A 27,258-nucleotide genomic window follows, 5' to 3' on the forward strand; every position below is an offset into this window, starting at 1 on the left:
GCTGGCTGGTGGAACGCGTCCTCCGTGTGCTCGGAGCTCCCCGCAGTAGATGTCCCCACGCCGTTGTTGATTGTAGTTGAAGGTCCTGCAATAAAAAAATAGGTACGAGCGTAAGCTTTTGCTTGAGTGGCATGTTTATCGTAACGGAGTACAGCAACTGCATGTGATTTGGCATGACATCATTCACACATTAAGCCGTGAATCTGCATATGGCCATGCATGGCAACTGTAGTTCTCCAGTCATGGCAGCTACAGTCCAACAAACATGGCAACCAGCTTCTTTTAGCATCAAAACTTGGATTCTGTAGCCATGGCAGCTACTGTCCAACATACATGGCAACTACTGCTGCCACTACATGGCAACCAGTATATTCCAGCATCGAAACTTGTATTCTAGGCTTGAGCTCACTAGGCAAATGCGATCAATCATGAATGTCGCACACACTCTTATAGCAACTGGCAAATCCCGAAGACAATAGATGACTCTTTGCACACGACCACTTGGTAGCATTTTTTGTTTGTTTTTTCCACCACCACCGCTACAAATCTAATTTTCCTCACATGCTATTCCCACAAAAGCAAATGCAGTACTGTTTTCTGGTTCACATTTTTTTACCTTGTTGTGCCGCATGTGCCGATCTTATATGGTATGTCATTCCAATTTGATGTGCTATATCTGCAATAGCGCTGTCCTGCAACTGTGAAGCTTGCCATGAGACATTTGCCGATGTGGTTCCACCGTAACAACCTGTGATCATGGTAGCAGATGGTCATTGCATGGCAACTGTAGTTTGTTCAACATGGCACATGTAGCGGTGCATCCATGGCACACATGTTTGTTCACACGTGTCATCCACATTTGTTTTAGACATTTGCAATCACATTTTATGACACATGGCAACTCTAGCTGTCCAGGCATGGCAACTGCAGCTGTCAGCTATGTTCCTTTCTTCTAACTCACTGTCCACAACTTCACTTCATGTACTCACCTGTGTACGACGTTGATGGCAGGTACATGGTTGCCGCCTGATGCCACGTGCTGCATGAAGGTCCTACATTTTTCCGATGTAACTCGTGAGTCTTTTGCCATCCTTGCAAGTTTAATTTCATGTCCACAACAGTAAGTTTCTTTTTCGTATGCGTTACCTTGATTTGCCACATGAGCTACTTGAAGTTGGTTGCCCATACATTTGTCAGCGTTAGCGCCCTGTGACTGAACTTGCCATGGTGCCCCCCTGACTGTGGTTTGGTCATAAGAACCTGCGAAAAATGAGATTGTAGGACATAAGTAGAATGACATCTTCATCGTCACGAACATGGCGACTGTTTCTTTTTTGTTTATCATGCATCGTACCGATGCCCGCGTACTGCTCCAGTAGTGGCAGCAAAGGCCCTGCAGAAATGAGTTGATTGTACTCTGCTGCACCCCAGGGGGCATTTCCGGCCTTTGGGAAAACCAAGGATCATTGCCGTCTTCGTGATTCATTCTTCCGCTTTTTTTTCTGCCAATGTGTTTTCAGTCACTGCATGAACAAGAACGTATCAACAATCCGCAAAATGCATTCTTGCTGTTTGCACGTAGAAGATAACACGGCAATCTTATCACATTTCCTGCGTAGGCAACCAACACATCATGGCAAGTAGGACATGCACATTCATTCTCTTTTCTGAAATCTGGATGCCAGCTATCATTTTGAAGCGATGGCAACAACCAATAAAATAGGATGGCAAGCAACAAGACAACATGATGGCAGCTAACGACCACGATAGGTGGCAACTGATGTTAGATACAAGTGGCAAATATTTTTTCTCCCTCCCTATGCCAAATTTCTCCTTTCTCTCCCTATTTTCAGTGATTCATGCGCATCCTTCATTACCAACTACTCATACCAAGCCAACCCAGAAGCTTAGCTCAACTCTAGCATAGTATATGGCAGATCTGGCGTATGTTGGTGGGCAAATGCGAATACACATAAATCCGTGGGGTGTTTTCCCTCATAGCGTGGATCCAGTCGCCATCTTCGTGGGCAAATTTGCAATTTCAAATTTCTGGAAAGAAGAAGGACGAGAAATAGAAGGAGATCGGAGATCGACCTGCTTTTTGCTCGTCGTCTTGGGAGGGCGGGGTTGGGGGGTGGGGGTGGGTGGTTGGCGGTGGGAAGGCGCTATGGATCTGTCCTGGTTGCCATGGCAACCAGAGAAGGAAGGCGATGGAGGTAGGGGATCGAGAGGTAGGAGACGATGGCGGCAGGTCGGACTGGGGATCGAGAGGAGGCCGGGACGACTGGCGTGCCGGGTCATGCGGGCGGCGCGGTCGTTTGCCCGGACGTGTGGGCGATTTTGCCACACACCGGACGTGCGGGCTGTGGCTGCGCACGCCCGGACGCGGTCGTGCGGGCGGGGTCATCTCCGTGCCACACAGGGCGTGCGGCACAACCAACCGATACACCACACGTGTGGCAGTTATCGGCGTCCATTTTATTTTTATTTTTATTTTTTTTCTTCTGTGTTTTTTGAGGTAATCAGGCCAGAAAATGTTAGATGTGCGCTGCAGGCCGTGCCATGCTAGGCACATTTAAGCATGGGCTGGGCCGGCCCAGATGCCGAGGTACGCTGAAAACCGTTCACGTTGCAATAGACTATTTTGCCCTCAGCGAGGACCCGATAAACCCACACCTACCCGATAAAACTCCGGGACCGGAAAACTTTACCCTAGCCCCCACCCCCACCCCCCTCGGTCCACCCCTCGTGCCCAGACGCGGTTCTCGCCGTTATTCTCCCGTGGTAACGGACGAGCGCCACCACCACCTCCGCTTCCGCCGCACCTCGACAAGCTCCACCCAGGCTAGGGTTTGATCCCCGGTCCCTTCGTCGGAGCAATGGAGGGCGCAGCACCGGCCCCAGCGGCGGCGGCGGCGGAGGTGAAAAACCCGAGGTGCTTCATGGACATCACCATCGGCGGCGAGATGGAGGGGAGGATCGTGATAGAGCTGTACGCGTCCGTGGTCCCGCGGACGGCGGAGAATTTCCGCGCGCTCTGCACCGGCGAGAAGGGCGTCGGCGCCTCCGGCAAGCCGCTCCACTATAAGGTTAGTGTATTGAGTGCTTACTGATTAGAGCACCTTCTGATTTGATTCCTTCGGTGCTGTCGCCGAGTGGTTCGAGTGGTGCAAAATGCAATTTGGTCTGGTTGAGCGACACTCTTGAGCGATTGGGGAGTAGTTTGCATAATAATTGTGCCGTTTAGTGTCAGAACATCTGAGTTTTGGTGCGATTTGGCTGCTCCTGTTACCTTTTTCAGCGAAAATTGCTTTTTCTGATGCAATTGACAATATAGGGTTTTGACCCGGATTTCGTATGGTCTGCCCTCCTATTTCTTGTAGATCAATTTCTTCAGAGGCTTCGTTTTGGTCGGGAGGGATTTGCTTCCCGTGTAATTACATAGCTGCTCCTGCTGATAATTGGAACCCGTCTTTGTAAATATCGCCCCCTTTTTGTCACATGGCTGGATTTTGCTCAATCTATGCTCTAACCTAGCCGGACCAGTGCCTACTTTTTCCTTTGTACTCAGAAAGTAGTACTATTACTTTCCCTGTGATGTCAAATCCTGTCCTTTGCCTGTCAAAAAACAATTCGTGTCCTTTGATGTACAGTTAACACTGCTAGTACCACAAGTCCTGCCACTGTTAATAAGGGCCCCCTCCCTTTTGACTTCATTCCAAAATTGCACAATGCATATATTAACCTATAAGTACCATCACGTGGTAGCTTTTGTGCGCGGGCATGTGCTTGTCGGAACCTGGTAAATACACTCCTTTTTCCCACTTAAAAGTTGGCACATCTGCCTCGTGCTGCTACAGTGCTCGTAAATCTGTGTATGAATAGGCAATGATTTGCTATCAGCCTTACAATGCAGTGATTAGATCACATGGAGATTCTTGTACGCGCGAGGAACTACGGTGCTGTTCGCAATAGTGTGTGCATGTGGTACTTTCATCACAAAATATTCCATTGACAGGCCAGTTAGTGCAAAACACTGCACCTCTTTATTTTAAGCGAAAACATAGCAGACCAATTTTGAGTAATCCGGAGAATTTTGTCTCCATAAAGAAACATTCGTTGCGCAGCTGGCCTTGTAGCCTTTTGGAAGGACAGAAGCCATCACTGTATCTTGATTTTGTTTGCCACTCATTTTGATTTATGTTTTGGTCACTGTTCTTACATAAAGTGAGGACACAATTTGTTGGTTGCCACGTGCTTAGCTTTTGGGTAACTGCTTGGCCTTCCGCACTCAACCTGAGTGAAACTAATGTTTATGAGAACAGTGATGCGTGCGAACTGAGAGTAAGTGCAGTAGTACTAGCTGATTTCTTTCTGCTTACCTGTTGGAGACTGTGTGATGTGCATTTGGATATGGATTCTGAATGTGCATGATGGGTATTTTTGGTTGCAGTGTTTCTGGACAGAGCCACTCACCATCTTAACTTCTGATATTATCGATGATCATTCTTCTTCCTAACGGATGGAATTTATCGGTGTTCTTCTGTGTTGAAAACTATTATTTTTTCTAATTTCCATTTTCCAATTTCAACCAACAAAAGTCATGGTGAAAGTTTGATGTTGTCACAACTGTTTATGCTGCACTGATTCGCTTACTAGTTCTTCACAGTAAGCACTTGACACATCTTTGGTAATTGATATTCTTGCAGGGATCATACTTCCATCGCATTATCAAAGGTTTTATGGTACAAGGTGGAGATTTTACTGCTGGTGATGGAACAGGAGGGGAGTCGATTTATGGATCGAAATTTGAGGATGAGAATTTTATTTTAAAGCATGAGAGGAAGGGAATATTATCTATGGCCAATTCTGGCCCCAACACAAATGGATCTCAATTTTTCATCACTACCACCCGAACACCTCATTTAGATGGGAAACATGTAGTTTTTGCGAGAGTAATAAAGGGAATGGGTGTGGTTCGTTCTTGTGAGCACATTCCTGTTGGAGAAGCTGACCGTCCCACAGTTGATGCCGTAATTGCTGAATGTGGGGAACTTCCTGAAGGTGCAGATGATGGAGTTGTGAACTTTTTCAAGGATGGTGACATGTATCCTGACTGGCCAAATGATCTCGATGAGAAGCCTACAGAGGTTTCATGGTGGATGGAAGCTGTGGAGTCTGCCAAGGCTTTTGGGAATGATAATTTCAAGGTAATTTCTGTCCTAGCTAAGCTATATCTTATTTTGTTTAGGTTAGTGGTATTTCCACATTTTCAGACTAAACTTTACTAGTTTGCCCTTATATCTCAGATGTGTGCTCAATTTTTCGCAACAATGTTTACTGCATTGGGTGATACTATTCTAACCCGTGCATCTTTTAGATAGGATATTAAACCAACAATTTTAACTATTACTCTGATTGAATGTTGATTGCTCAGATCAACCTTTGTGAAATCCATAGACTACAAAAGACCCTGGATTTTTTGTAGTTAGCAACTAGCATTTGTGTACCCTCGACTTTCTAGCAGTATGAATATCCACCATGATGCATTTGGACTTGAACTAGTGGCTCTGCAAAAGACCCTGGAGTTTTTGTAGTTAGCATTTATACCCTCCACTTTCTGTGATATGAACATCCACCTTTATCTACATTTGGACATAATCTAGCAGATACCTATCGGATCTTAACTTGACAATAAGTTTTCACTTTCTTTGTCAAGCATATCCTGCGACATATAAGATGCTTAGCATCATTGTCACGACTCTTGTATGTGTTTCATAGATGTTTCATTATTAGCGCTCTGAGCTAACCTAGTTTTGCACACATGTAATCTTGTATTTCCCTATCTGGGTACCTAAAGTTAAAGCTAGTTTATCTACTCTGTACAGAAACAGGATTATAAGACGGCCCTGAGGAAGTACAGGAAAGCTCTGCGCTACTTGGATGTTTGCTGGGAGAAAGAAGAGATAGATGAAGGCAAATTTTACTGCTTCTGTTCTGCACTACAATTGCTCAGTTTTTTTTGTTGGTTCTGTCGCATGGTACATACTGATCATAAAACATGTCACATGGCACTTATAAGTATTATGAACATGTCTTGATATGCAGAGAAGAGCTCAGCACTACGGAAGACCAAGTCCATAATACTCACGAATAGCTCTGTAAGTTAATTACTTTGCTGGATGCGTATCTGCTATTCTTTTATCCTAGAAAACCGCATTGTTAATATTATCTTGACTAGCTCACTTAGGCGCATGGTTGTTGGCTTGTAGCATCTAGCAAGCTCTTGGAGGGTTACATAACTTAAGCTAGATAGAGTGCTATATGGCTCATGTCTCTGGTAGTCTGATTGCCTGTTGCCCAACGCTCTAGGTTGTCTCCCTTCAAGTTGCTATGTAAAGCCAACTATAGATTAGTCTTTGAGTACCTTGTGAATAAATAAGCAATGGAGTTCGTAGAATTGTAGTGTTCTGTAAAAGTGTAAACTCCAATCATCGATGTTGTTCATTGCTTTTCATTTACTTTGCCAGCACTGTGTACTTCTTTCTCCTGCATATTATGCAAGTAGCTTTATATTCATGCTTTATTGTACTGTTCTTGAAGAATTGTTGCCAGTCAATTGCTGTTCTTGCCTGCAGCAGTGTGAACCCTTTCAACTGTACATCGGCAACAATTTTGCAAATTCCTGTTTACCAACTCAGAAACATATGATAGTTACGATTTATTGTTGTCTGATAATCTTTTAAGTAATCTAAACATTGCACACCCTGTTACACTGTGTTGCTTGTTTCCTGAAACTGAGGTGATTTCTTCAGGCATGCAAAATGAAGCTGGGAGATTTGAAGGGTGCTTTGTTGGATGCAGATTTTGCGCTGCGTGAAACAGAGGGCAATGCTAAGGCTTTTTTCCGACAAGGACAGGTTTGTATTGCCCTTAGTAGTATGTGGCTCTAAGTTCTTCACCTGGAATGGTTCATTCTCTTGAGTGATTCTATTTTCACATTTCCAAGGGCTCATCTTATTTGTAGTGCTTACAATATTTACCCTCTCCATTTAAGATATCTTGACTTGAATCTGACATGCACAGTACAAGGTTATACACTCTTTGTTGTTTGGAAAAATGTTTGACCCAACATGGTGACAAGCCTATATAGTGTTTATAACAATTTTTGGTTAAAATCTGAATTTGAGTAGTGTTCTAAATAGCTAGATATAGTGGCGCTATATATTTTTTGGACCCCAAACTATATAGATTGATGTTTACCTATATAACTACGCGTATGAGGCTCCTCCGAGTAGCTCCACTATTTGCAGTAGCTCATAGCTAGCAATAGGTCTTCATCTAATGTCTAAATCCATCTCTTATAAGCCTTGACTACATGGAAACCTATCAAGAGACCTCATCAAATTCCTTTCAATAGTCGGACAGTCGGGCATTATATTCAATAGTCGGACAGTTGGGCATTATATTTTTTAGTAAGGATATGCTTACGAAGAACATAGTGGTATTGTTTTCATGCTATGGTCAGTTGGACATTTATTAACTTTCTCTGTTAATTCTAGACTTAGTATCTTAGTGTAAAATATACAAAATACCTTCTGAACTAACATATTTTTGATGTTTCGTTTGGAGTCTACTATAGACATATTTTTATATTTTATAAAACCAAAAGGACGCAGGGGCGCGTGGAAGTTAGCTATCCACATGCCAGAACCATGAGCTGGTTTTGAAATCTTGCGGGTTTCAGCTCTAGCCTACCCCAACTTGTTCGGGACTAAAGTCTTAGTTGTTGTTGTAAAAAGACGACGAAGGGTACATTCCATGATATTTTCTGTAGTTTTTTTCAGACTGTAAAGCCGCCAAAGTCACAATTCAATATTTTGGACCTGAGACTGTTACCTCAGAAGCAATTAGTAGCTTCTTGTTTGACATTCCCAAGAAGAAACAGCCCAAAGAGAATTGTGTTCAAGTTCGCTTTTGTTGCTTCTTGTTGATATTATTTGTTTCGACAATTCATGGATGTGAATGTTGATTTCTTAAGTATTTGTGGTTTAGTCGAACATTATATTCCGTGCCTTCTACATATATCAGTCAACAGCAATAATATGCGCCAGACTGTTACCACCTGTTGATATATGGTCACTTGAATGTGATCTGCAGGCACACATAGCACTTAATGACATTGATGCAGCAGTGGAGAGCTTCCAGCATGCATTGGACTTGGAGCCGAACGATGGTTTGCCTCTTTTCTCTTCATCACCGGTCCTTTCTCTCCGCAACCGGGGTATCTAATGAATTTGTTTTTCAACCCGCAGGAGCAATTAAACGCGAGCTGGCTGCTGCAAAGAAGAAGGTCAGTCTTGATTTCGCGGTGAACCTAATTTATGAATAAAAATGTTCATCGTTACCAACTCCTCGCAAACTTTTACAGATCTCCAACAGGAGAGATAAGGAGCGCAAGGCATACGCCAGGATGTTCCAACCTTAAGGAAAATCGGAGGAGACGGCGAAGTAATTTTTCGAGTAGCTGTTCAGTTTCTGCCCCAGGCATGCAAAGGTGCTAATGTTTATTTTCTTTCCAACTCTTGTAGGAGAAGGATTGAATCATAGTTTTCTCCCCCCGGCGGAACTTTTGGTAGCTTATTCTGGGATACATACTCGAACTTTCCGCGGAAAAGGTCGTCGTCCTAGTTAATATGCCGTAAAACAGAACCTTGTGCTCTTCTTCTGCGGCTTAGTTTTGCTGATGCACACCGAAGGATGCTTATGTGTTGGGAAAAAAATATTAGAGGATTATTTGTGTTGCTCGTATGACAAGGGGAGACCGTCTCCCATTATTTTGAAAAATACAGGAGAAAAAAAAAGAGGTAGTCAATGGTGCCCTGAGAAAAACCTGAGACACTGGAACTGAGCAGAGCATTGCTTCAGATGTTTGCTGCAGCAAGGCATGCATGCCAGAACTTTTCCTCTTGTTTGGTCCCATTGTGGTCAAGCCTGACCGTTGCTACTTTTCTGTGCGTCGTTTGCTTTTTTGTGTGTGATGTATGTGCCTTTTGTCTGCCACACATGCCTGCTGCCAAACGCCGCAGTGCTTTTGGCGTAATTTTCTTTCTTTTCGCAGTGGGGTTTTCACCTGGTGCATGTGCTCGGCCTCGGCCCACGCCGCTGCGTTTTGGCATCCTCCTGATGGTTGCTACCGTTTGTACCCATACTGTTCTTCCAACATGTTGGATATGCCCATTTTGTGGGTTTTATATGTTGCTAGAAATATGCAATTTGATCCCGTCAAAAAAAAAAAGAAATATGCAATTTGATAAGACCCCTCCACCAGTCCCACATGTGCCTTTCATTTTCTTAGAAGTGCTGCGTATGGTGATAGAAAGGAGGCCCACTTGTTCTCTCAGCTATATTCTTTTTCCTCTAAGTTGAACCAGAGGGGATCGAACGTCGTGATGGTTCGACCTCCTTTGATACCCCCTCCTATCGATACCTCCTCACACCCCACGTACGATCCCTCCTCCCACGGTCCCACCCATCGCTTCTCCCCTCCCCGCCCGAGAAAAAAGAAAAAAAAGACAAAATCCACGATCCACGAACGCACGTCCCACGCGCACGCGACTTCCTCATCTCCCGCACCCCGTCGCTCCCGATCCCGTCTCTCTCTCCGCTCCCCAGAAGTTTTTTCTCCGGCTTCCGCCCCACGGTCGCGGTGCTGGCCGTCGGCGATAGGAGTCCCATCAAGAAATTCTCCATTGGTGTACAACGCCTTTGCCTGCATCGCCGGGGTGGTCGTACTCGTACTGCTGGCTATCCAATGGCACGTCGGCACCGGAGGACGTGTTGGCTGCCGGGAACGCCACACTCAGGGACGCCGTCGGGGCGGGGTTCTCGGTGCCGCAGAAGGCCGGCGACGGATGTTGCGGCGAGTGCGAGGCCTCCGAAGGGCGCTGCGGGCATGACCAGCGGGGCGGCAGAATAACACATGTTCTTCTACCGGGCGGTCAGGCTAGCAGGTTGTTTCCTACTCGTTCGTCAGGTTCAGGTACCCAATAGTTGATAATTCCCGACCAGTCTATTTACAGGTGATGGAAGACTTATCTTCTTTGATGCTGACACTTCATCTACAAGTACGTCTGACTCTTTTTGTCTATAGGAAATCAGAACGAATTAAGTATGATAGTGGCATAAACACAAACAAGATAGTACTGTGAAGTGGAATTAAGTATGATAGTGGCATAAACACAAACAAGATAGTACTGTGAAGTGTAAACTGGACAATTCCCTGAAATGCTCCACATTTATCATATTCTCTACTCTATACTATGTTTGAATCGAAGCCGTGTCTGACTAGAGATAGAACTTGTCTATTCCTAGCTATCTTTCCTTTTTTATACAGATTTATTTATTTTCACATTGGTTTTTGATCTTTCGGGACCAAAGAAAGCAAACAAAAAGGCAATAGCAATGGCAAGCACATGAAATACTACTGCCTTACTTACCAGTGCTTTTCTTACCGAAATCCATCGTGTACATGGACCAATTCAAGCATTTGTGTTTTATTTTTCTTCTCTTACGAATTCAAGCATCAATGTGCATGGTTCATTCTTCACCTATTTAATCGCCATTTGCCACTCTAGAAAGCTCTACAGTTTCTCAAGTTCTATTTGTGCTTCTCGTCGTGGTGCCGTTCAAGTAAATACGCAAGAGGAGGCAGTACATATGACCTCCTTGTCTAGGCTCCTCAAGTACAGTAACTCTGGCGGGACACCCTGCTCCACAGGCAGCAGCGACCTGGAGTCCGGCAGCGTCCACAAGCTGCAGACACACCAATTCACCTATGAGGAGCTGGAGGTGGCCATCGGTGACTTCAGCGACAGCCGAGAGCTCGGCGACCGGCGACGGCTACGGCGACATGTACAAAGGTAGATAACTGGCACGCTCTCGCTATTTCCTTGGAGTTTGACATCGATCAACTTGCTGACGGAATCGGATTTTGATGTGGTGTTCAGGGCAACTACGGGACTAGCTTAATTAATAATTAGGCACTACCTACTGCTTAAACTCTATTTCATTTCAGCTGACTTAAAGATGTTGGGTATTTTCTTCTATGAAGCTACTCTTGAATTTGATATATAATCTGCAGCCGTAATCCAAGAGCTGAAGAACTACATTGATTTTGCTATCCACCAAGTATTCTTATCTTTCTACATTGATTTCGTTAGCAGGTTTTCTTTATCATGCTTGTTAGCATTTCATGCAATTTTGCATGCGACAGTGAAGTAATAGTGGGCATTTGTTGTTATTTATTAATGGTAATACTGAACAGAGCATAGTTCTGTTGTGGAAAAATATCCCTTACGTACAAAATTAACTTGTGGGCACACTTATAACGTTTGTTTCTTAATTTCTCATCAAGCTGTTGATTACGTATGGTGATACAGGAAATAAGGCTGCCCTAAAGGATGAGCGTGTATTTGGATCAGTAAAATGTCATGTGTTGTATTTTTTCTCTTTTCTTTATCAAACTAGCCACTTACTATCTAACAAAAGAAGAAGGACAGTAATAGACATACACTGTTTTTATTTTACTAAAATGTCTGCCATGGAAGCATGTTAGAACTAAAATTTTGTTTTGTTAATAATTTATGCTTTACCCTAATTTGTACCTTTCTGTTCAGGCCTTGCAGAGCATTTACCTTTGTAGCATATAATGGTCATCAAACTCTTAGAGCCAAGTATATGCCGTGATCGCTATGCATCAAAATCATTTAGCTAGGGTTAAGGTTTCAGAAAAAAAAAGACATTTTCTTGACATTTAACCTGGTCGTAAATAATGCAATTTCTTTATGCAGAGGAAGTATTTTTCCTCCTAGAGGGAATTATGGTCTTAGGGCTTAACATAGTTGCTTATTGTGTAATTCTACAGATTGAAATGTAAGCTTGTACATGCTTGAGCATGGGAGGCAGCATGGATTTCTCTAAGGGTGTCAGACACCACCTTCAGGTGAGCACACACATTTGCCAGTATTCTTATCTTCACCGTCGGACCAATTCTGATAGATGCCAATAGTAGAGAAATATGTGATCATGAGAGAACGAAGTGGGTAATCATATTGTGTGGTCAAGAGTTCGTGACTCCTTGCACTCATGAGAGAAAGGAGTGGGTAAGTATAACGTGTACTCCATGGGGGTATAGGGATCTCACAAAGTGTGTGCATGTTCCCTGTAGATTTTCTGTGAATTTTTCCAAGATATGTTGCTCAAGGCCACTGAATGTAAACATGAACGAATTAAAGTTTTGTCTGGCTACTTTGAGATGCTTGGTGCCCTGTTTTCAGATAACATAGCACTTGAAAGGTAGAATAACTTTAATAATGATTTATAGGGAAACTGGCCATAGCCCTGTAATCAGATAGCATAGTGCTTCGGTGGTAGATAACTCCAAGATAAGGCTAGGTAGTATTTTTCTTTTGTATGGGAGAAGGCTAGGTAGTCGTAGCTTTAATAGCAGAGATTAGTATCTTAATCCGTTGCACAATGTGTCATGTTATTTGTTTCTTAATGACATAGAGGATGGATGTATAATTGAGGTATCACAATATTTATAGTGATCACAAAGGCCTCTTCCAATACAATGCATTGTATATGATTATGCCATTTGATCTGTTTTCTCTTGACATGGGTAATTGCACCACCATCCTGATATTTTAAAAAAAGAAAAATGATGGATCTATGATTGTGAGAGTAAACCGGCAATGAATCTTTATCCCTACGATAGCGGCAATGAATCTGGTCAAAAGTTATGATTGTGCTTCAGTTTATTCATTTTAGAATTTATAAATGTTTTTGGGAGAGTTTATATATGTTGTACATGGATATGAAGAGTAAGAGTGCTGATAATTAATTATGGTCTGACCATGTATCTAGCTAGCAATTATCTGAATGTAAGACAGTAACCTGAAGATGTGTTCTCGCTCTTTGCCTCGATCATATTTTGTGCCTTTTTTCCGATAGCAGCCATCTATAGATAAGACTGTCATTTGAAGGTGCTACGTGAAGTCAAAGCTGATGTTTCTTTTGCTACCATTAGTCTGAATTTTTTTATTATGTATCTCGTCAACCTAATAGATCATACTTTAAGGGGTGCCTCTTCAACAAACTGTTATGTAGCATGCTATTTTTCTTTTCACTGAATTTTTTTACTGGCATCAAAATATTATATTTGTGATTTGTGATCCTCTTCCTAATCGGACCAAATTATATCAACAAGTTGTACAATCTCCCTTTCCCTCACTTGATTGATCATAAAAACATTTGTATGTTCCTAATTGGTATATTATGCTAGCGGTAGTTCATCCTTCCTGTTTAAGAAAAAAATCGTCTAGATTTACAAGTTTGTGGATAAACAAAATGTTAACTTTATTTAGACGTACGCCTGGAGGTGGACTGTAGCATTGAGAGTGTGAGCCGACGAGGATAGTGGAGTGTAACTGTTATAGCTAAAAGGTGAAGCCTAGGGTGTGGTGTTGCCGCTCATCGTCACCAAATGTCAATGGTGTGCCAATGTATTTCATCATTATCGCGTAGCCCTCACCACATTTAGTATATATATTTATTATATATAGATGTTGCCATTATTTGTCAAATAACATCCACGACGGCAAGAAATTCTTAAAGTTTGAGAAGCGAATCAAATAAAGTGAACCCATAGAAGACAAGCGGGAGGAAGTAGGATGTGCGCACGGTGATAGGATGGGAATATCTAGAAAGTGATGATGGTGGAGATTTGGAGTGGAGATGGGTCGGCTGATGGACAGAGGTGAGAGGTATGAAGATGTGTGCGGCAGGAGATAACACACTTGGATTTGAACTGGTGTGTGCATGCATTGTGAAATGAAAATACCATTTTATTATAGATTTTATTTTTCTGTTTGACTCAGTTAGAGAGTTTGTTCTATTGAATTAAATGGCGGGTAACACAAATAGAAGAACAACAATAATGTACCTACACTGTTGGATCATCTTTGACATTGTTCCGGTGTTGGGTTGTAGTCCATAAGAAGCACTTGTCTATCACTCTGTGGAGTTATCGTTTCACATCATATTTTATGTCCCGTGGCAACGCACGGGCATTCGACTAGTATATGGTAAAAGTAAAAGGCCTCCTGTCAAGAGGGAAAAAGGAAAGAAAAAAAAAAGACCTGAACATGATCCAGGTTGTACAAAGCCAGCACTCATTCGCCATTGATGTTAGCATGTGGCACATCCTACATTCATGTTTGCGTTACCTTTAAACAGTATAGTCATGTTATCTAAATCATTCCCCTTATGGATAGTTAATTATGAGATTCTTCGTTGGGACCCTTGCCCCGTGCGTATTTTGTGCCATTTGAGTTTTTTTTTTTGGATAAATTATTAAGAGCAGAACGAACACAAGTCAGCACACGGACACATACTGAAGCCATGCACATTCAGAATACATGTTTGCTGAATTGTTGGTGTGGCATGCTGAACTTATTTATGAAGCCTTTCGCGAAAAGGTATATTGTGTTGTTGTAGTATAACAACACACAAAGGGGATGGATATTGGTCGCCACAATAAGCAATGGCAATAATGGGCGTATACCGCGCAACCACTCGAGACACATTCGAGAAAATCAAACAATTATGGCTTTTAACCGGGTTCGGCCATGACCTCCAGTCGAGAGAGGTGCACCTTTCGAACTGGGCAATGAGCCTCCGTCGACACAAGGCAAACTTTCCTTGGGACGTTTTTGTCTAAGCCGGGAGCTCTAATTCTTGGTCTTACCCCGCAAAAAAAAAAACACACTTGCTCTTGGTTTGCCTCAAAAAAAAAACTTGGTCTTGGTTGTTTAAGTGCACTGTCCCATACAAGCCTTAGGTATCAACTTTACCTAGAAGGATTGGAGGCGCTTTGATGTGCGGTTGGTTTTGTTGGGACTTCACAAAAAAAATTGGTTTGGCGTTTGAGGGAGATGAAGAAGTGTTATTTATTTATTTATTTATAATGTGATGTTTTGATGGTCTTATTCTGGGGGTATAATTATGTGTCACCTCCAAATTCACCCACACGTATGCAGGTAAGTTGACCACGTGTATTATATTTGTGTTATTGTGTAGCATGTTGGCATTTATTTTTTGTCAAGTGGTGGGAGGGTCCGTGGCTGATGTATATTTATAAGCTGGTTCTTGCCGGTTGATTTGAGAAATCATTGACTTGACCAATCAAAAACGTTAATTAAATTCAAAATTGAACACCTCATTTGCATGAGAGAGCTCTTTGAGAAATTGTTGATCAAGTCAAAAATTGGGAACTCAATCCAAAAGCATATTGGTGCTACAGTGTTGCATGTTGGTATTTAGTTTTTGTGAGGTGATGACTGATGAGAGCATGTGCGAGACTGGTATATTTTATATAAGATGGTTGCTGCTGATTGATTTGAGAAATCATTGACCTGTCAAAATCATGAACCAAATTAAAAATTAAACACCTCACTTAAGTGAGTGAGATCCTTAAAAAATTGTTGATCAAGTCAAAGTTAGGAACCCAATTCAAAACCAATGTCCCCAATTTAATTCAATTAAATGAGAGGCATATAATCCTAGAGAGATTAGTGAGATATAGTAGACAGATGAGAGCATCTTGCTTTTAAAATGAGAGATATGTTACAAGTGACTCATGGGTACCATCGGTTAGATCACGCGAGTGCCATTCGGGCATCGCACTCAAAATAGAAGGTGTATTGATTTCTTTGAAGTCAAATGTTTTTATGTTTGGCCACGTTCATATAGACATATGCCAACATCTAGACTAAATAAAATAAAAGTACATTTCTTGATGAATCTAAAGACGCCGATTCGATATTACATACAGTATATTGAATCTTTTTTCTCTATGATTTGGTCAGATGTGATAAGTTTGACTTCTTTAAAACTAGTACATCTTATATTTTGAAATGGCATCCAACATGATATTTTATACATTAGTTATGGACTATTCATCGCCGTAGAGTTGTAAAGAAAAGGTAAAGGGAAAGGAAGCTTAGCACGGTCCTCAAATCACACTCAGGCGGTTAGGTTTCTGAATTTATTTCAAATCTTCTGACGAATTGTGTTCAGTGGGAGGAGTAGAATATGAAAGCGTCTTTGGCGACTTCGTGAGCATCTATGTTTGTACTGTGTTAAAAAATCACACAAACAGATAAAATGCGAAAGCGGTCATGATATTCCAAGAAAGAAAGAAAAATTGCGAAGCCGGTATTGAGTGGTCGTAGAGAAGAGGAAATGCGATTAAACATCTGGAAAAGCACGGAATGGATGTGTATGCTTAACGCTTTCCAAATGGCCGGCCCCGAAAGAGCCAACCGAGTATACATCATGCGACTAGCATAATTGATCATTTAGGCCGCTCATCTTTTGATCTTGTCTTCCAAGCTACGTATACCACGCACAGCACGCCGCTAAGCTACATACTCGCAGGTGGTCACCGGTGAACAGATAGTACCAGCGCGTAGCTTGTCAAAACCGAAGGGAGGTTTGGATATGTGTGTTTTGTGTCTGCAGGAAATGTACTCATGAATTCATGAATGATGCAGGCCTGCAGTACTCTCCGTCTCTCCCGCTGACCTGTATGCAGTAGCGCGAGAGCGTATGTCGCACGCCCGTGGCATTTGTGTGGCCGGAGCACTCGAGTGGTGTGCATAATTGAACTCGGACAAATGCAGCCCAAGTTGACCCTGAAACAATGCAGATGCAGATGGATTTTCTACAAGCTTCAAATTATATTGTTTTTTTTCATGGAAACACTTGTAGTTAAGCTATGAGTAATGAGCTTGTACTAAATCAGCCACAGTTAATATAGATCGGATGGAGTAACTAATTGCTGGAACGTGCACGCGTTCCTCATAGCCTCTGTGTCTGAACCCCAAAGTTAGACTTACTTACCGGAAGCATGCATGTTAAGGATCCATTCAAAGGTAAGGTTTTCATTCTTTCTCGAGAGCCGATTCAAAGGTAAGCGACCGATGGGTCTCCCGCGCATGCGATACGGTTAACCCTAGCAAAAGTTGCTGATCGGATCGTGCGCCGGACGGCGACGAATTCGCGCCACCTTGACCACAGGCTGACCCTTTACGTGGAGTGGTAGCAAAGAGATCGGCCGTTTGACGGTGGTCGTGGAGTACTTACTAGTACTAGTTTATGCATGTCTAGACTGATGCCGAGCCAATACTGCAGCACTAGCTAGGGTTAGTTCATTGACCACCACACATTGAGCACTTGCTCGAAGCCACACTCAGCATGACGAGATCATGAAGCACGCATGTACATATACTACTAGCAGAGTAAGTAGTTTAGAGTAAGTGGTTTAGTGTATCTACTGGTACTTTGCTGTCAAATAAACAGGCAAAGCGTACGTACAACGACCAATCACGCGCTCACTTAATCATCTCGCGCCACCCTAGGCTAGCTAACCCTCCACAGTAATCATGGGCAGTGCCCCCCTAATCCACCACCGTAATAATCATGGCTATGTTATGCTGATGACCCTGCGTACGCCTACGGGGACATCTCCGTAGAATTGACCAGAGATCAGATGACAATGCATTATCAAAGTGGACAGTAGCTAAGCTAGATTTTACTACCAAGTTCCACACGGCCAGGGCCAGCCAGTGGTGTCCACCAACCCCGAAACAGACGCCGCGCCACTAAGCACGCTCGACCAGGTCGCTAATGGCGCACCAACGTTGCGGTCGACCAACCCCAAGCGCGACCCTCCCCAAGTGCAACGCCCGCTTTTTCTAATCGTGTGGCCCAGACAAGTAAACAATGACCCGAGAACGCATCCATCCAGTTTTTCACAGGTTATGTCTGTCAACCTGATGGAACTTCTCGGCCCCTGGCGCAGGAGTCAACTTGAGCCATCATCACGCGCCCCCCTGCTGCGCTGGCCGGGCGAACCCGGCCTGCACTCCGACGCAACGCCATGATCGACCGGCTCGTCCCTCCTCCCTATTTATACCCAAGCCATGCCATGTCATGCTCATCACAAACCAAACCAGCCGGAGCATCCAGCGGCCAGCCGGCGAGCAAAACGAGTGCTTGCTAGTTGCTACTACTAGCAGTAACAGGTGTGCTGCAGAGTCCGTAGCTAAGCTTGTTTGTGGTTGAGAGATGGAGGCGAGGGTGGCCGCGGCGGTGCTCGTGCTGCTGGCGCTGGTGCTCGTCGTCCCGGAGGCGTGCCGGGCGGAGCGGTTCATCGTCGGCGACGCGGCGCGGTGGACGTGGGGGTACAACTACACCGACTGGGTCATCAGGAAGGGCCCCTTCTTCCAGGACGACAGCCTCGGTACACAATTATACTACTCTACCCGCGTACCTCTGATCTTTCGGTTCAGCCTTGGTTCCCTCTGAAAAAAGGGTTCATTTTGCACACCGGGAGGCCCTTTAAAACACTTTAAGCTTTGCCATATTTGGACACACTCACTGCAAAAACCAAAAAAAGGCTTTGAAAAAGGAAAAACAACAAAGTTATTACTGTTTCACTGAACTTGCAGTGAAATCAGTTAACTAAGATTCAGTGTTTGGATGCTGGGTGTGTGCGTGCAGTGTTCACGTACGACCCGCCGAACGCGACGACGCACGCGCACAGCGTGTACATGATGCGGAACCTGGCTGACTACCAGTCGTGCAACCTCAAGGCGGCCAAGCTGGTGGCCGGCGTGACGGAGGGCGTCGGCGCGGGCTTCGAGTTCGTCCTCAAGAAGCGCAAGATGCACTACTTCGTCTGTGGCGAGCGCCAAGGCCTCCACTGCACCGCCGGCCAGATGAAGTTCATCGTCAAGCCCAAGAGCTCCGTCTGCCGCGACTGATCGACCGCCCCCTCCTCGCAGGCCCCCGCCGGTTGTCCATGGCGTCCACAGCCTTCGCCGTCTTCCTCTTCTGCATGCCGCCTTCTTCTTCCTATTCTGTCTGAAATCATTTGTTATACTTGCTGCTTGTAAGTTATCACAATTGTTGCATTCATATGTGTCGTGTGCTGTAAACTGTGTTGCGTGATACGCTTTTTATGCATGACTCGGTGCTTTTAATAAAGTAGGGAGTGTGTGCGCGCGAGCGTGTTGCTATAGATTAATGCATGATGTGATGAGAAATGAGGGACTGTTAGTCCATTAGTAGCTGTTGTGTCGATCTCTCTTTTCTACCCCTAAAAAGGCCCTCTCTTCCAGTTTCAACTGAACATTTGGCTTGAAGTTGCTGTAAAAAAGAAAGTGTTGTCAAAAAAGAACATTTGGCTTGAAGCCTTCCATGAGAGTTTGAGTTCTGAAATGAATAAGCATGAAGCCAGCCAAGGAAAATGTATCCATCTTACACATAATTATCTGCCTCATAACCGGCATTTACAACAAAAACAAAAATGTGTACTGAATCAAAAAACCACAATCAGATATATGGATGAGAACACTTTGGCTGAAGAGTGCACAGAATGATAGCACGAGAACTATGGAGAGTGAGATACAGTGGATGCAATTCATAAAATTGGTTTCGGTGATCTGAACATCAGTGAACAGCAAGTCAGCTAAATGTCTTCAAGAAGAGTAGAAAAAACGCACCAACGAATAAGGGGAATGAGCACCAGTCTTCCACATGGTTTTTGCATCTTCAGTTTCCTCGGCCAAAGATAATGCAAATTATTTTTAGTACGGGCACAAAAACATCAAAGTAGTCAATTTCCTGTGCGCACCCTCAAATCCCCCCTCCCCCCCCCCCCCCCCCCCCACCCCCCAATTCAGAATGGATGGTTGTGGATTGTATCGCAAATTGGCTCAGGTCGCCGTCCTTGTTGCAGATCAAACGACCCTTTTGAGTTAATTCCTGGACTGCATCTTGTTCGCCATTTGGGGTCAAGCCTGATCATCTTATGTGCAAGTTTTGGGTAATATCTTATGTGAAAGTGATCCCTTCAATGTGCCATCACTCCGTTTTCGAGCGATCTTCATACCTGATTTATATCCTACTTCAGGTAAAAAATCGGCCAAAGTAACCCATGCTGCACTGAGGTAACTTGTTCACCCTCCCGTAATTAAGATATCCAGAAGCTCAACAGATCTCCTAAGTTTTCTGTCCCGGCACACAGCCTCAATCAGCTTTGCCCAACAACTAGCCTCTGGCATGAACCCAAATTTGGCCAATCCATACAATGCGGCTGTCGCATCTGCCACTTGCCCAACATCGCACAGACCAATCAACAATTTGTTTGAGGCTGCATAGTGCGGCAAAAACCCTCTTCTGAGCATTAATCCCAGCAAGCCAACGGCCTTCTCCATATCTCCACTTGAGCACAGAGTATTCATCACAATCCGATAGCTTGCGACGTTCAACTGAACTCCTTCCTCTGGCAACCTCCCAAGCAAGTCCATCACTTCCGCCATCCGCCCATCTTTGCACAGCCCTTCAAGCAGCAGATTGTATGTGACAACATCAGCCTTGCATCCCTTCTCCCTCATCTCCATCAGAAGATTGATCCCCTCATCGACACTCCCATGTCTACAAAGGCACCCGATCAGTGCCGTGTAGCTGACGGCGTCTGGTTCCACCCCAGCAGTCCTCATCTCCTCGAACACCAGCTTTGCATTCTCCACTTCCCCTTTCTTGCAGTGTCCATTGATAAGAGTTGCATAGTTGAAAGCATTTGGCTCACACTCATTCTTCCTCATAAATCCAAAGATTGTCCGTGCCTTCTCCACCTGCCCCAGACGGCAGAATCCGTCGATGATCAGATTGTATGTCAGCTGGTCTGGCACGATGTGGTCTTTCTCGATCATCCCCTCAAATAGTTCAAACGCTTCCTTCATCTTACCAGCACGACAGAGCCCGCCCAACAAGGTCGAATAGGTGACCAGGTTTGGCCTCACATCGCCGCAGGTGTACTCACGCATTTCATCGAGCACCCTGAAGGCAGTCTCGGAGTCGCCGTTCTTGATGTAGTGCTTGATGAGGATGTTGTAGACGCAGGTGTTGGGAGCGGGGAGGTACTTGTTCCGCGGGTCGCGCAGGTCGGCTATGAGGTCGTCGAGCACGTTGGGGCAGCGGGAGGAGACGAGGCGGTCGAGGCAGACGGCGAGGGCCTTGTGCGAGACGCGGCGGCGGTGGAGGAGCGCCGGCAGGAGGCGGAGGAGCGCGAGGGCGTGGTCGGGCGGGAGGAGGCGGAGGAGTGGCAGGAGGTGCGGCTCGAGGAAGCGGCAGGGCGCGGAGGCGGCGCGGCGGAGGACGGCGGTGGCGGCGGACGGTAGGCGCGCGCGCGCGAGGCGGATGAGGAGCGCGGAGAAGGTGGAGGCGGTGTGCGAGAACCCGCGCTGCTCCGCGGCGGCGTTGAAGAGGTCGAGCGCGCGCTGCCCGGACTGCGAGGAGGCGATGAGGCGCGCGAGGTCCGGGTGGTCGACGCGGCGCGGCGGGGGGGAGGAGGGCGGCGGCGGGGGCGGGGGCGGGGAGGCGGGCGCGGCGCGGGTGGGGCTGCGGTACTGGAGTGGGGAGATCCACGGGAGCGGCGGCGCTCTGGCGGGCGCCGGCAGGGGCGGGGGCTTCATGGCCGCCGGCGGTGGAGGGGGTGCTTGTCGGTCGCCGCCGCCTCGGCCTCTCGGGAAGGAGGGGGGAGGAGATCGGCGGATTCGCCGCGAGGTTTGTGTGTGGTCAGCGGCGGGCGCGGGGTGGGCAGGCGCGAACTGAAACTGAATGCGCCGGGGCGTTGGCCGTTGGGTGAGCGTGCTACCACAGCCACAGCCCACAGGCAGCGCACCACATCTCTACCTGCCGGTGATCGCAGCTCGCAACCGCGCCGTCGCAGCTTCAAACAGGCGCGACGGCCGATCATGTCTGCTGCAAAAATGTGGATCTTCCTCTAGAAACAATCTGCATATCTGCTTTTTTGATAAGTTTGCTTCAGGATAATACACCTGCAGAAGGGGAAGGTGGAGCTTTTACCCCATATACAGATTCAAGTTTAAAACAGTTCGGTTGCTGAAAGAGAATTGAAAAGAAGAGGGTATCAGATGACCAACAAAATGCGAATATGGAGGTTCATACCGTGTGTGCTAGGTGACGATGTATGGCGTCCATGTTTGGTCGAAGTTATATATGTTCTCTTTTTAGTTGTTATCAGTTACTCCCTCCGTAAACTAATATAAGAGTGTTTAGAACACTACTTTAGTGATCTAAATGCTCTTATATTAGTTTACAGAGGGAGTACTTTTTTAACTAAGCTTGCTATTTTTAGATTACCCGGTGTGGTATTGCTTACTACTTACTTGGCAATATTGCTACAAAGTTAGGGCATCTACCATGCAAAGCTCTTAGAGAGATTTTTTCATCATGACACCAAGTTCTTGTTTGATCTGCCACTATTATCAAAATATATCCCTCCTTTTAGGGTTTAATGCTATCCGTGGTGAATCGGTCATTCATCATTCCTTTTTAATGAAGAAAAGTAATGAAACCTGGATGGGCCGATGGCTACTCAATGAACTCCTTTTATATGTGTATAAAAACAAACCGGATATTTCTTGAACACCTATAGTTTTATCTATAGCAAAGATGTCTAATTAAGCATCTGCCTTCTATGATAAGCATCTTACATAGTAGATGGTGTCAACCTGGTACAATTTGTCACTTCAAATAACTTGAGATACTAGCAAAAGCATCGCCCAACTAAAAGAACATAAGTTACATATATTTACACCATGCTTTTTTGATGGGGTAAAGCCAAGAGTACCCCTCACAAACAAAATGTCGACTACACGTGTAAGAGGAAACTACTACGCTTGTGCACGCGAATATACTCCAGAGTTACATATGCCACCTAACGATAATTCATCCTTTGTCCAATGAAGACACAACAATTTCTCTAATTCAAAATATTCCATAACAAATAGATCATGTTGCCATTGCGCTGGAGGGGAGGGGGGCATGAGAATGTCCTCACACCATTGATTAATAGATTGGTCTAGGTCAGGCGAGGTCAGAGCATGCATCTCATGTAGAACACTAACTGTCTTCCATACCTCTTGCGAGAAAGGGCAGTCCTGACATAGGTAGGGACATAGCCAGGCCCAGGTAACACTGGCCATGGCCTGGGGCGTGGCAACAACTTAATTCATTGACTTTATCGATTGTAGGCACTGTTCATCACTGTAGTAAGAGGTTGGCTGGGTCATTACCTTATCATGTCTACGCAGCTTGGCATAGGTCTACGGTGGTATCGTTGGTCGCAAGGCACAAGTGACAGGTAGGGTTAGATTCTCCGAGTGTGAGGATTCTACCATGTAAAATAAGCCATTCAAATATCATGCATCGGGGAGCAGTAGTGGCCTTCAAACTTTTGTAGGGCGAAAAGGCTGCAAACGACCATGGAATTGCATTCAATACACTGAACGGTGGAGAATACTATGGAGTCTGTCCAGTTCCAGCGGACGGAGTCCGGCCAGGGGTCGGCGTTGGATTCTTGGAGAAGCTACCAAATATCAATGAATTCGCGGAGCTGTGCTTGGTTGTTTAAGCGGGCAACTATTGCTATCCATTTACCCCTCCCCCCTCAGGCTCCTAGTGCAAAATCCTATTACTCCTGGTTGCAATTTTGAAGAGCCCTGGACCGCGGTTGCATATTGTTCTGTCCCAAGCTCATATGTCTTTCAAAATTCTAATTCGCTTTTCCATCTCCGATTGTGATAGTAGTTGAGGCCCAGAAGAGTGAGATGCTAGAGTCATTACAAGGGAGCCTAGTTCATGTCCAAGGTCAATCGGGGTTGGTCCGCATGAACCAAGGCCAACAAAGGTGTAGGGCCCAACCAAAGCGGTCAAGGGCAGCCACCCTGGCCACCAAGATTTTACGGATTGCGCATCATTTTCCACTTAACTACCCGCCTCTAGCAACTCGCCATCATCAGCCTTCCATGTCATCTTGTACATCTTTTTATTTACCTAGCAAGATGACAACCATGTGCTAGATATGACCATCAGAGTGACGACCGATTTTGTCGCAGCAGTAAGATTTCCCCCCTTCTGCGTGTTATGACACCCATTATTTATGAGGGGAGTCGCATCCGTCCCATCACAAGCACCTACAATTTAATAATTACATTAGTTTACCCCTTTTGATAGATCAACATTCAGTCGCCCCTCTAATAAGAAAAGGTGGAAATACGTAAACTTCTCTGCCATTTAGATACGAGAATCATATATTATAACAAAGAGAGTGATCCCATCTACTTCTAATTATCTCAATATGTGTGCTTTCACAACATCAAAATTGTTTAGCCGTTGGATTTACTAGCTTGATCCACTAGTGTCTGTCTAATATGCATATGTGAATCCTCTACCATGCAATGTGTGTTAGTGCATTCTAAGTGGATTTTAAATCACATTGCATTTAATTGTGACATGCACAATTTTCCATTCTAAGTTTTTTTTGCTTATGTAGAAATCTTCACATACTTTAAATCGTAATGTTTGAATTAATATTCTACACAATATTTAGAAACTATATATTCAATTCCGCTGCAACACGCTTGGTATTCTCTAGTTCATAGAAGTAATCATGCTCTGAACTTGTAGATGAGCGGTTGGTTGTAAGTCCACCCGGCGAAGACACCGGAAGCGGAGAGGGAGACCAAGATATTTGCCAGGAAGGAAGCCAATCTAGCTGGAACAACAAATAGTGTGTCAACGAGGTTAATGTCGTCATGACAAAAGGGGAAGACTTCCATCTCGAGTGGGTTCGTTCTAAGGTTAGTCGCCCCGACTAAGGCATCGAGGATGTGGCACACGGCCAAGAGCTTGTCTTTGTCAGGACTAGCGAAAATTTTGGTGTCATCAATATAAAATCAATATACAATGTATTTATATTTAGTTATATGCGGGCTTCTTCACTTACCCATTTACATCCTTAGGCCTAATTCCTAAAATAGGCCACGATTACATCTGGGTTGGATAAATCATACATACCATAGACTACCTCTGGATTGGATAAACCATATACACCATATCATACCAACCTCCCATAAGCTTTCATGTCTGCTCTGCATAAAAGGGGCAATGTTGGGATTATTTGGCCTAGCCATGTCCTACATGGGTCTTACTTGCTTATTCCAGTTATCACATACACCACATTTTTCTCTAGAAAGCACGACATACATTTTTCTCCGAATAGTTCAAACATCACAAACACTACATCACAAACTCAGTAACATATGTTTGAAACACACAACTAAGTATTTCTCCCAAAACGAGAGAGAAGTTATTACACTCAGCCGCCCAACCATATGTGAACACATCATGCATCGCCGGATCCAACAATTTTCATTTTGAGATCATAAGCTCTGGCAAACAATTCCTCTCTGTTTTTCTGCAAGTGGTAAATAAGTGGTGAAGAGGTTGGACATAGTAGAGTGCACACCAAAAGAAAGTACTTATGAAGCAAATAGATACATACCTTAAAAAGAAGATACCGTGAGCTGAACCAAACCGTGTATCCGAGGCCCACCATCTCCAGTATTCTTGGGAGCTATGGGCAGGATAACAATCAGTTAAAGATCTATGATGGCAGAAGAATTTTACATTCATATGGCAGAAGAATTTTACATTCATCCAGAGATCTAATGACTACTGACCAAGGGGATGGAGTCAATTGCTGAAACAACAGCGGACAAAACCCATCCGGCAAAGAAAGCACCGGTGCCATATATGACATATGTGGCCATCTCCTTCAAGCCCAACTGGAGCATTTCAACAAACAATTAGAAGAATCAACCACACGTGCAAAGAAATAATGTATAACAAACCATATTAATTTGTTTCTGCAAATGATATACAGCCTAGTGGGACGCAAAAATTCATGTTTCTACTGAAAACTAGAAACTATAAAAGCTTTAGTTAGGTTAAGCTGTTTTATTGCCTTGCAAAATTTAGGACCCACAAATTCATCCTTCTAAACATGTTCACAACCGTACTAGCTCAATTCTAGGAGTACATAATAATAAGATTGTAATATTTCTTTGGAATGGCTAGGAGCCAGTCGACTGAAAATTTCTTTTGGAAGATTTTGGCAGGATCAATCTCAAGCGTTAGATCAAAAAGGAACAGTTTGTATTATGTCTTCTTCCTCCTTCCCAAAAACAGATCGCCTGTGTTCTACTTCCTCCGCCGCATGTTTCTACCGGCCGGGCCGCCTGCTGCCGCCCTCGCGACCTACTCGTTGCACCACCCGCCCCTAAACGGCCCCCACTGCCGGCCTTGCCGCCGCCCCCGGCCATCCCTCTAACCCCGGACGATGACCGGTTTTTCTCCGACGAACTTGCACCACCGCCGTGCTGCCACCCTCAACCACCGATGTGCTGCCTCCCCATCCCCCACCCTAAGATAGACGATGGGGTAGCCTGCCAGCGAGCTTCTTCCTCCCCTCCGGTTATTTCTCCCTTCTAGCGAAATTGACTAACCCAAATTCAAAAGCGACTGACATGTAGCTACTGTGCATTTCTTTCTGTATAACTCCACACCAAGATCCAGAACAACTCCTCTACCCTCCATCTAAACATATCCACACAGTACCTGGGACACAATACAACAAACAAGTGGCGTGCAAAACAGGAATGTCACCTTGTTGGCAGCCTCCTCGTCACCGGCGATGCCCAACGCCACCAAGTTGTGCCCGAACGGCGCGGCCGCGGCCATCCTTATTGCCGCTGCAACCCCCACCTCCGTGCCAGAGCAACGTAGCCCTGTAAAAACACATCACAACAACAAAAGAATCCTCAGGTTAGGCTTTCATCCGTTCGGCCGGTAAAACCGGTGAGCGTGAGTGAGAGCGTCCTGTTCCCGAACTAGACCTGTAGTTGGGAGGCTGCGGCGGCGGAGGGAGAGACGGGCGGACACCGGAGCGGTGAGGGCGATGTTGCACGGGGGTGCGCGTCGGTGCGGGAGGCGAGGAAGGGCGACGACGGCGGGGGTGCTGATGCAGAGCAAGGCCGCCATTGCGTCAACTTTGTTCCGTCGCAGTTCGAGTATCTGCCGAGGCTGTGAGGGCGATGGCTTCGCGGCGCTCTATATATACACCCGCATTCGTGTTGCTTTGTTTGGCTTTTTTATAATTGTTTTCTGAGAGAGTTCGTCTGGCCTTTTTGTTTTTTTAGAAGAGTTTGCTTGGCTTTGTTTGTGAGTATGTATGTTTGTTTCTACGATATTTGGAGTGTT

General features: G+C 45.0%; 4 protein-coding genes across 4 annotated transcripts; 2 read left to right on the forward strand and 2 right to left on the reverse strand.

Annotated features, from left to right (window-relative positions):
- The first annotated feature begins 2,711 nt into the window (after positions 1 to 2,711).
- On the forward strand, positions 2,712 to 9,054 carry LOC123165104 (peptidyl-prolyl cis-trans isomerase CYP40). The gene is made up of 9 exons (XM_044582736.1): positions 2,712 to 3,089; positions 4,710 to 5,210; positions 5,889 to 5,976; positions 6,109 to 6,161; positions 6,816 to 6,920; positions 8,161 to 8,236; positions 8,316 to 8,353; positions 8,432 to 8,511; positions 8,592 to 9,054. The coding sequence occupies exons 1-8, from the start codon at positions 2,880 to 2,882 to the stop codon at positions 8,486 to 8,488; spliced, it is 1,128 nt and encodes a 375-aa protein (XP_044438671.1). The 5' UTR covers positions 2,712 to 2,879; the 3' UTR covers positions 8,489 to 8,511; positions 8,592 to 9,054.
- An 8,999-nt stretch (positions 9,055 to 18,053) lies between these two features.
- Positions 18,054 to 19,196, forward strand: LOC123167240 (blue copper protein 1b). Its single transcript, XM_044585070.1, has 2 exons — positions 18,054 to 18,367; positions 18,628 to 19,196. The coding sequence occupies exons 1-2, from the start codon at positions 18,193 to 18,195 to the stop codon at positions 18,888 to 18,890; spliced, it is 438 nt and encodes a 145-aa protein (XP_044441005.1). The 5' UTR covers positions 18,054 to 18,192; the 3' UTR covers positions 18,891 to 19,196.
- A 596-nt stretch (positions 19,197 to 19,792) lies between these two features.
- LOC123167238 (pentatricopeptide repeat-containing protein At5g18475) lies at positions 19,793 to 21,918 on the reverse strand. The gene has a single exon (XM_044585069.1). It carries the CDS (start codon positions 21,603 to 21,605, stop codon positions 20,088 to 20,090), a length of 1,518 nt encoding a protein of 505 aa, XP_044441004.1. The 5' UTR covers positions 21,606 to 21,918; the 3' UTR covers positions 19,793 to 20,087.
- Positions 21,919 to 25,054: 3,136 nt separating this feature from the next.
- Positions 25,055 to 27,106, reverse strand: LOC123168933 (protein CURVATURE THYLAKOID 1B, chloroplastic). The gene is made up of 5 exons (XM_044586795.1): positions 26,895 to 27,106; positions 26,665 to 26,786; positions 25,680 to 25,784; positions 25,502 to 25,573; positions 25,055 to 25,414 (listed from the first exon to the last, which is right to left on the reverse strand). Exons 1-5 carry the CDS (start codon positions 27,037 to 27,039, stop codon positions 25,343 to 25,345), a joined length of 516 nt encoding a protein of 171 aa, XP_044442730.1. The 5' UTR covers positions 27,040 to 27,106; the 3' UTR covers positions 25,055 to 25,342.
- Positions 27,107 to 27,258: the final 152 nt, after the last annotated feature.

The sequence above is a fragment of the Triticum aestivum genome, chromosome 7D, assembly GCF_018294505.1.
Source record: "Triticum aestivum cultivar Chinese Spring chromosome 7D, IWGSC CS RefSeq v2.1, whole genome shotgun sequence".
NCBI classification, from domain to species: Eukaryota; Viridiplantae; Streptophyta; class Magnoliopsida; order Poales; family Poaceae; genus Triticum; species Triticum aestivum.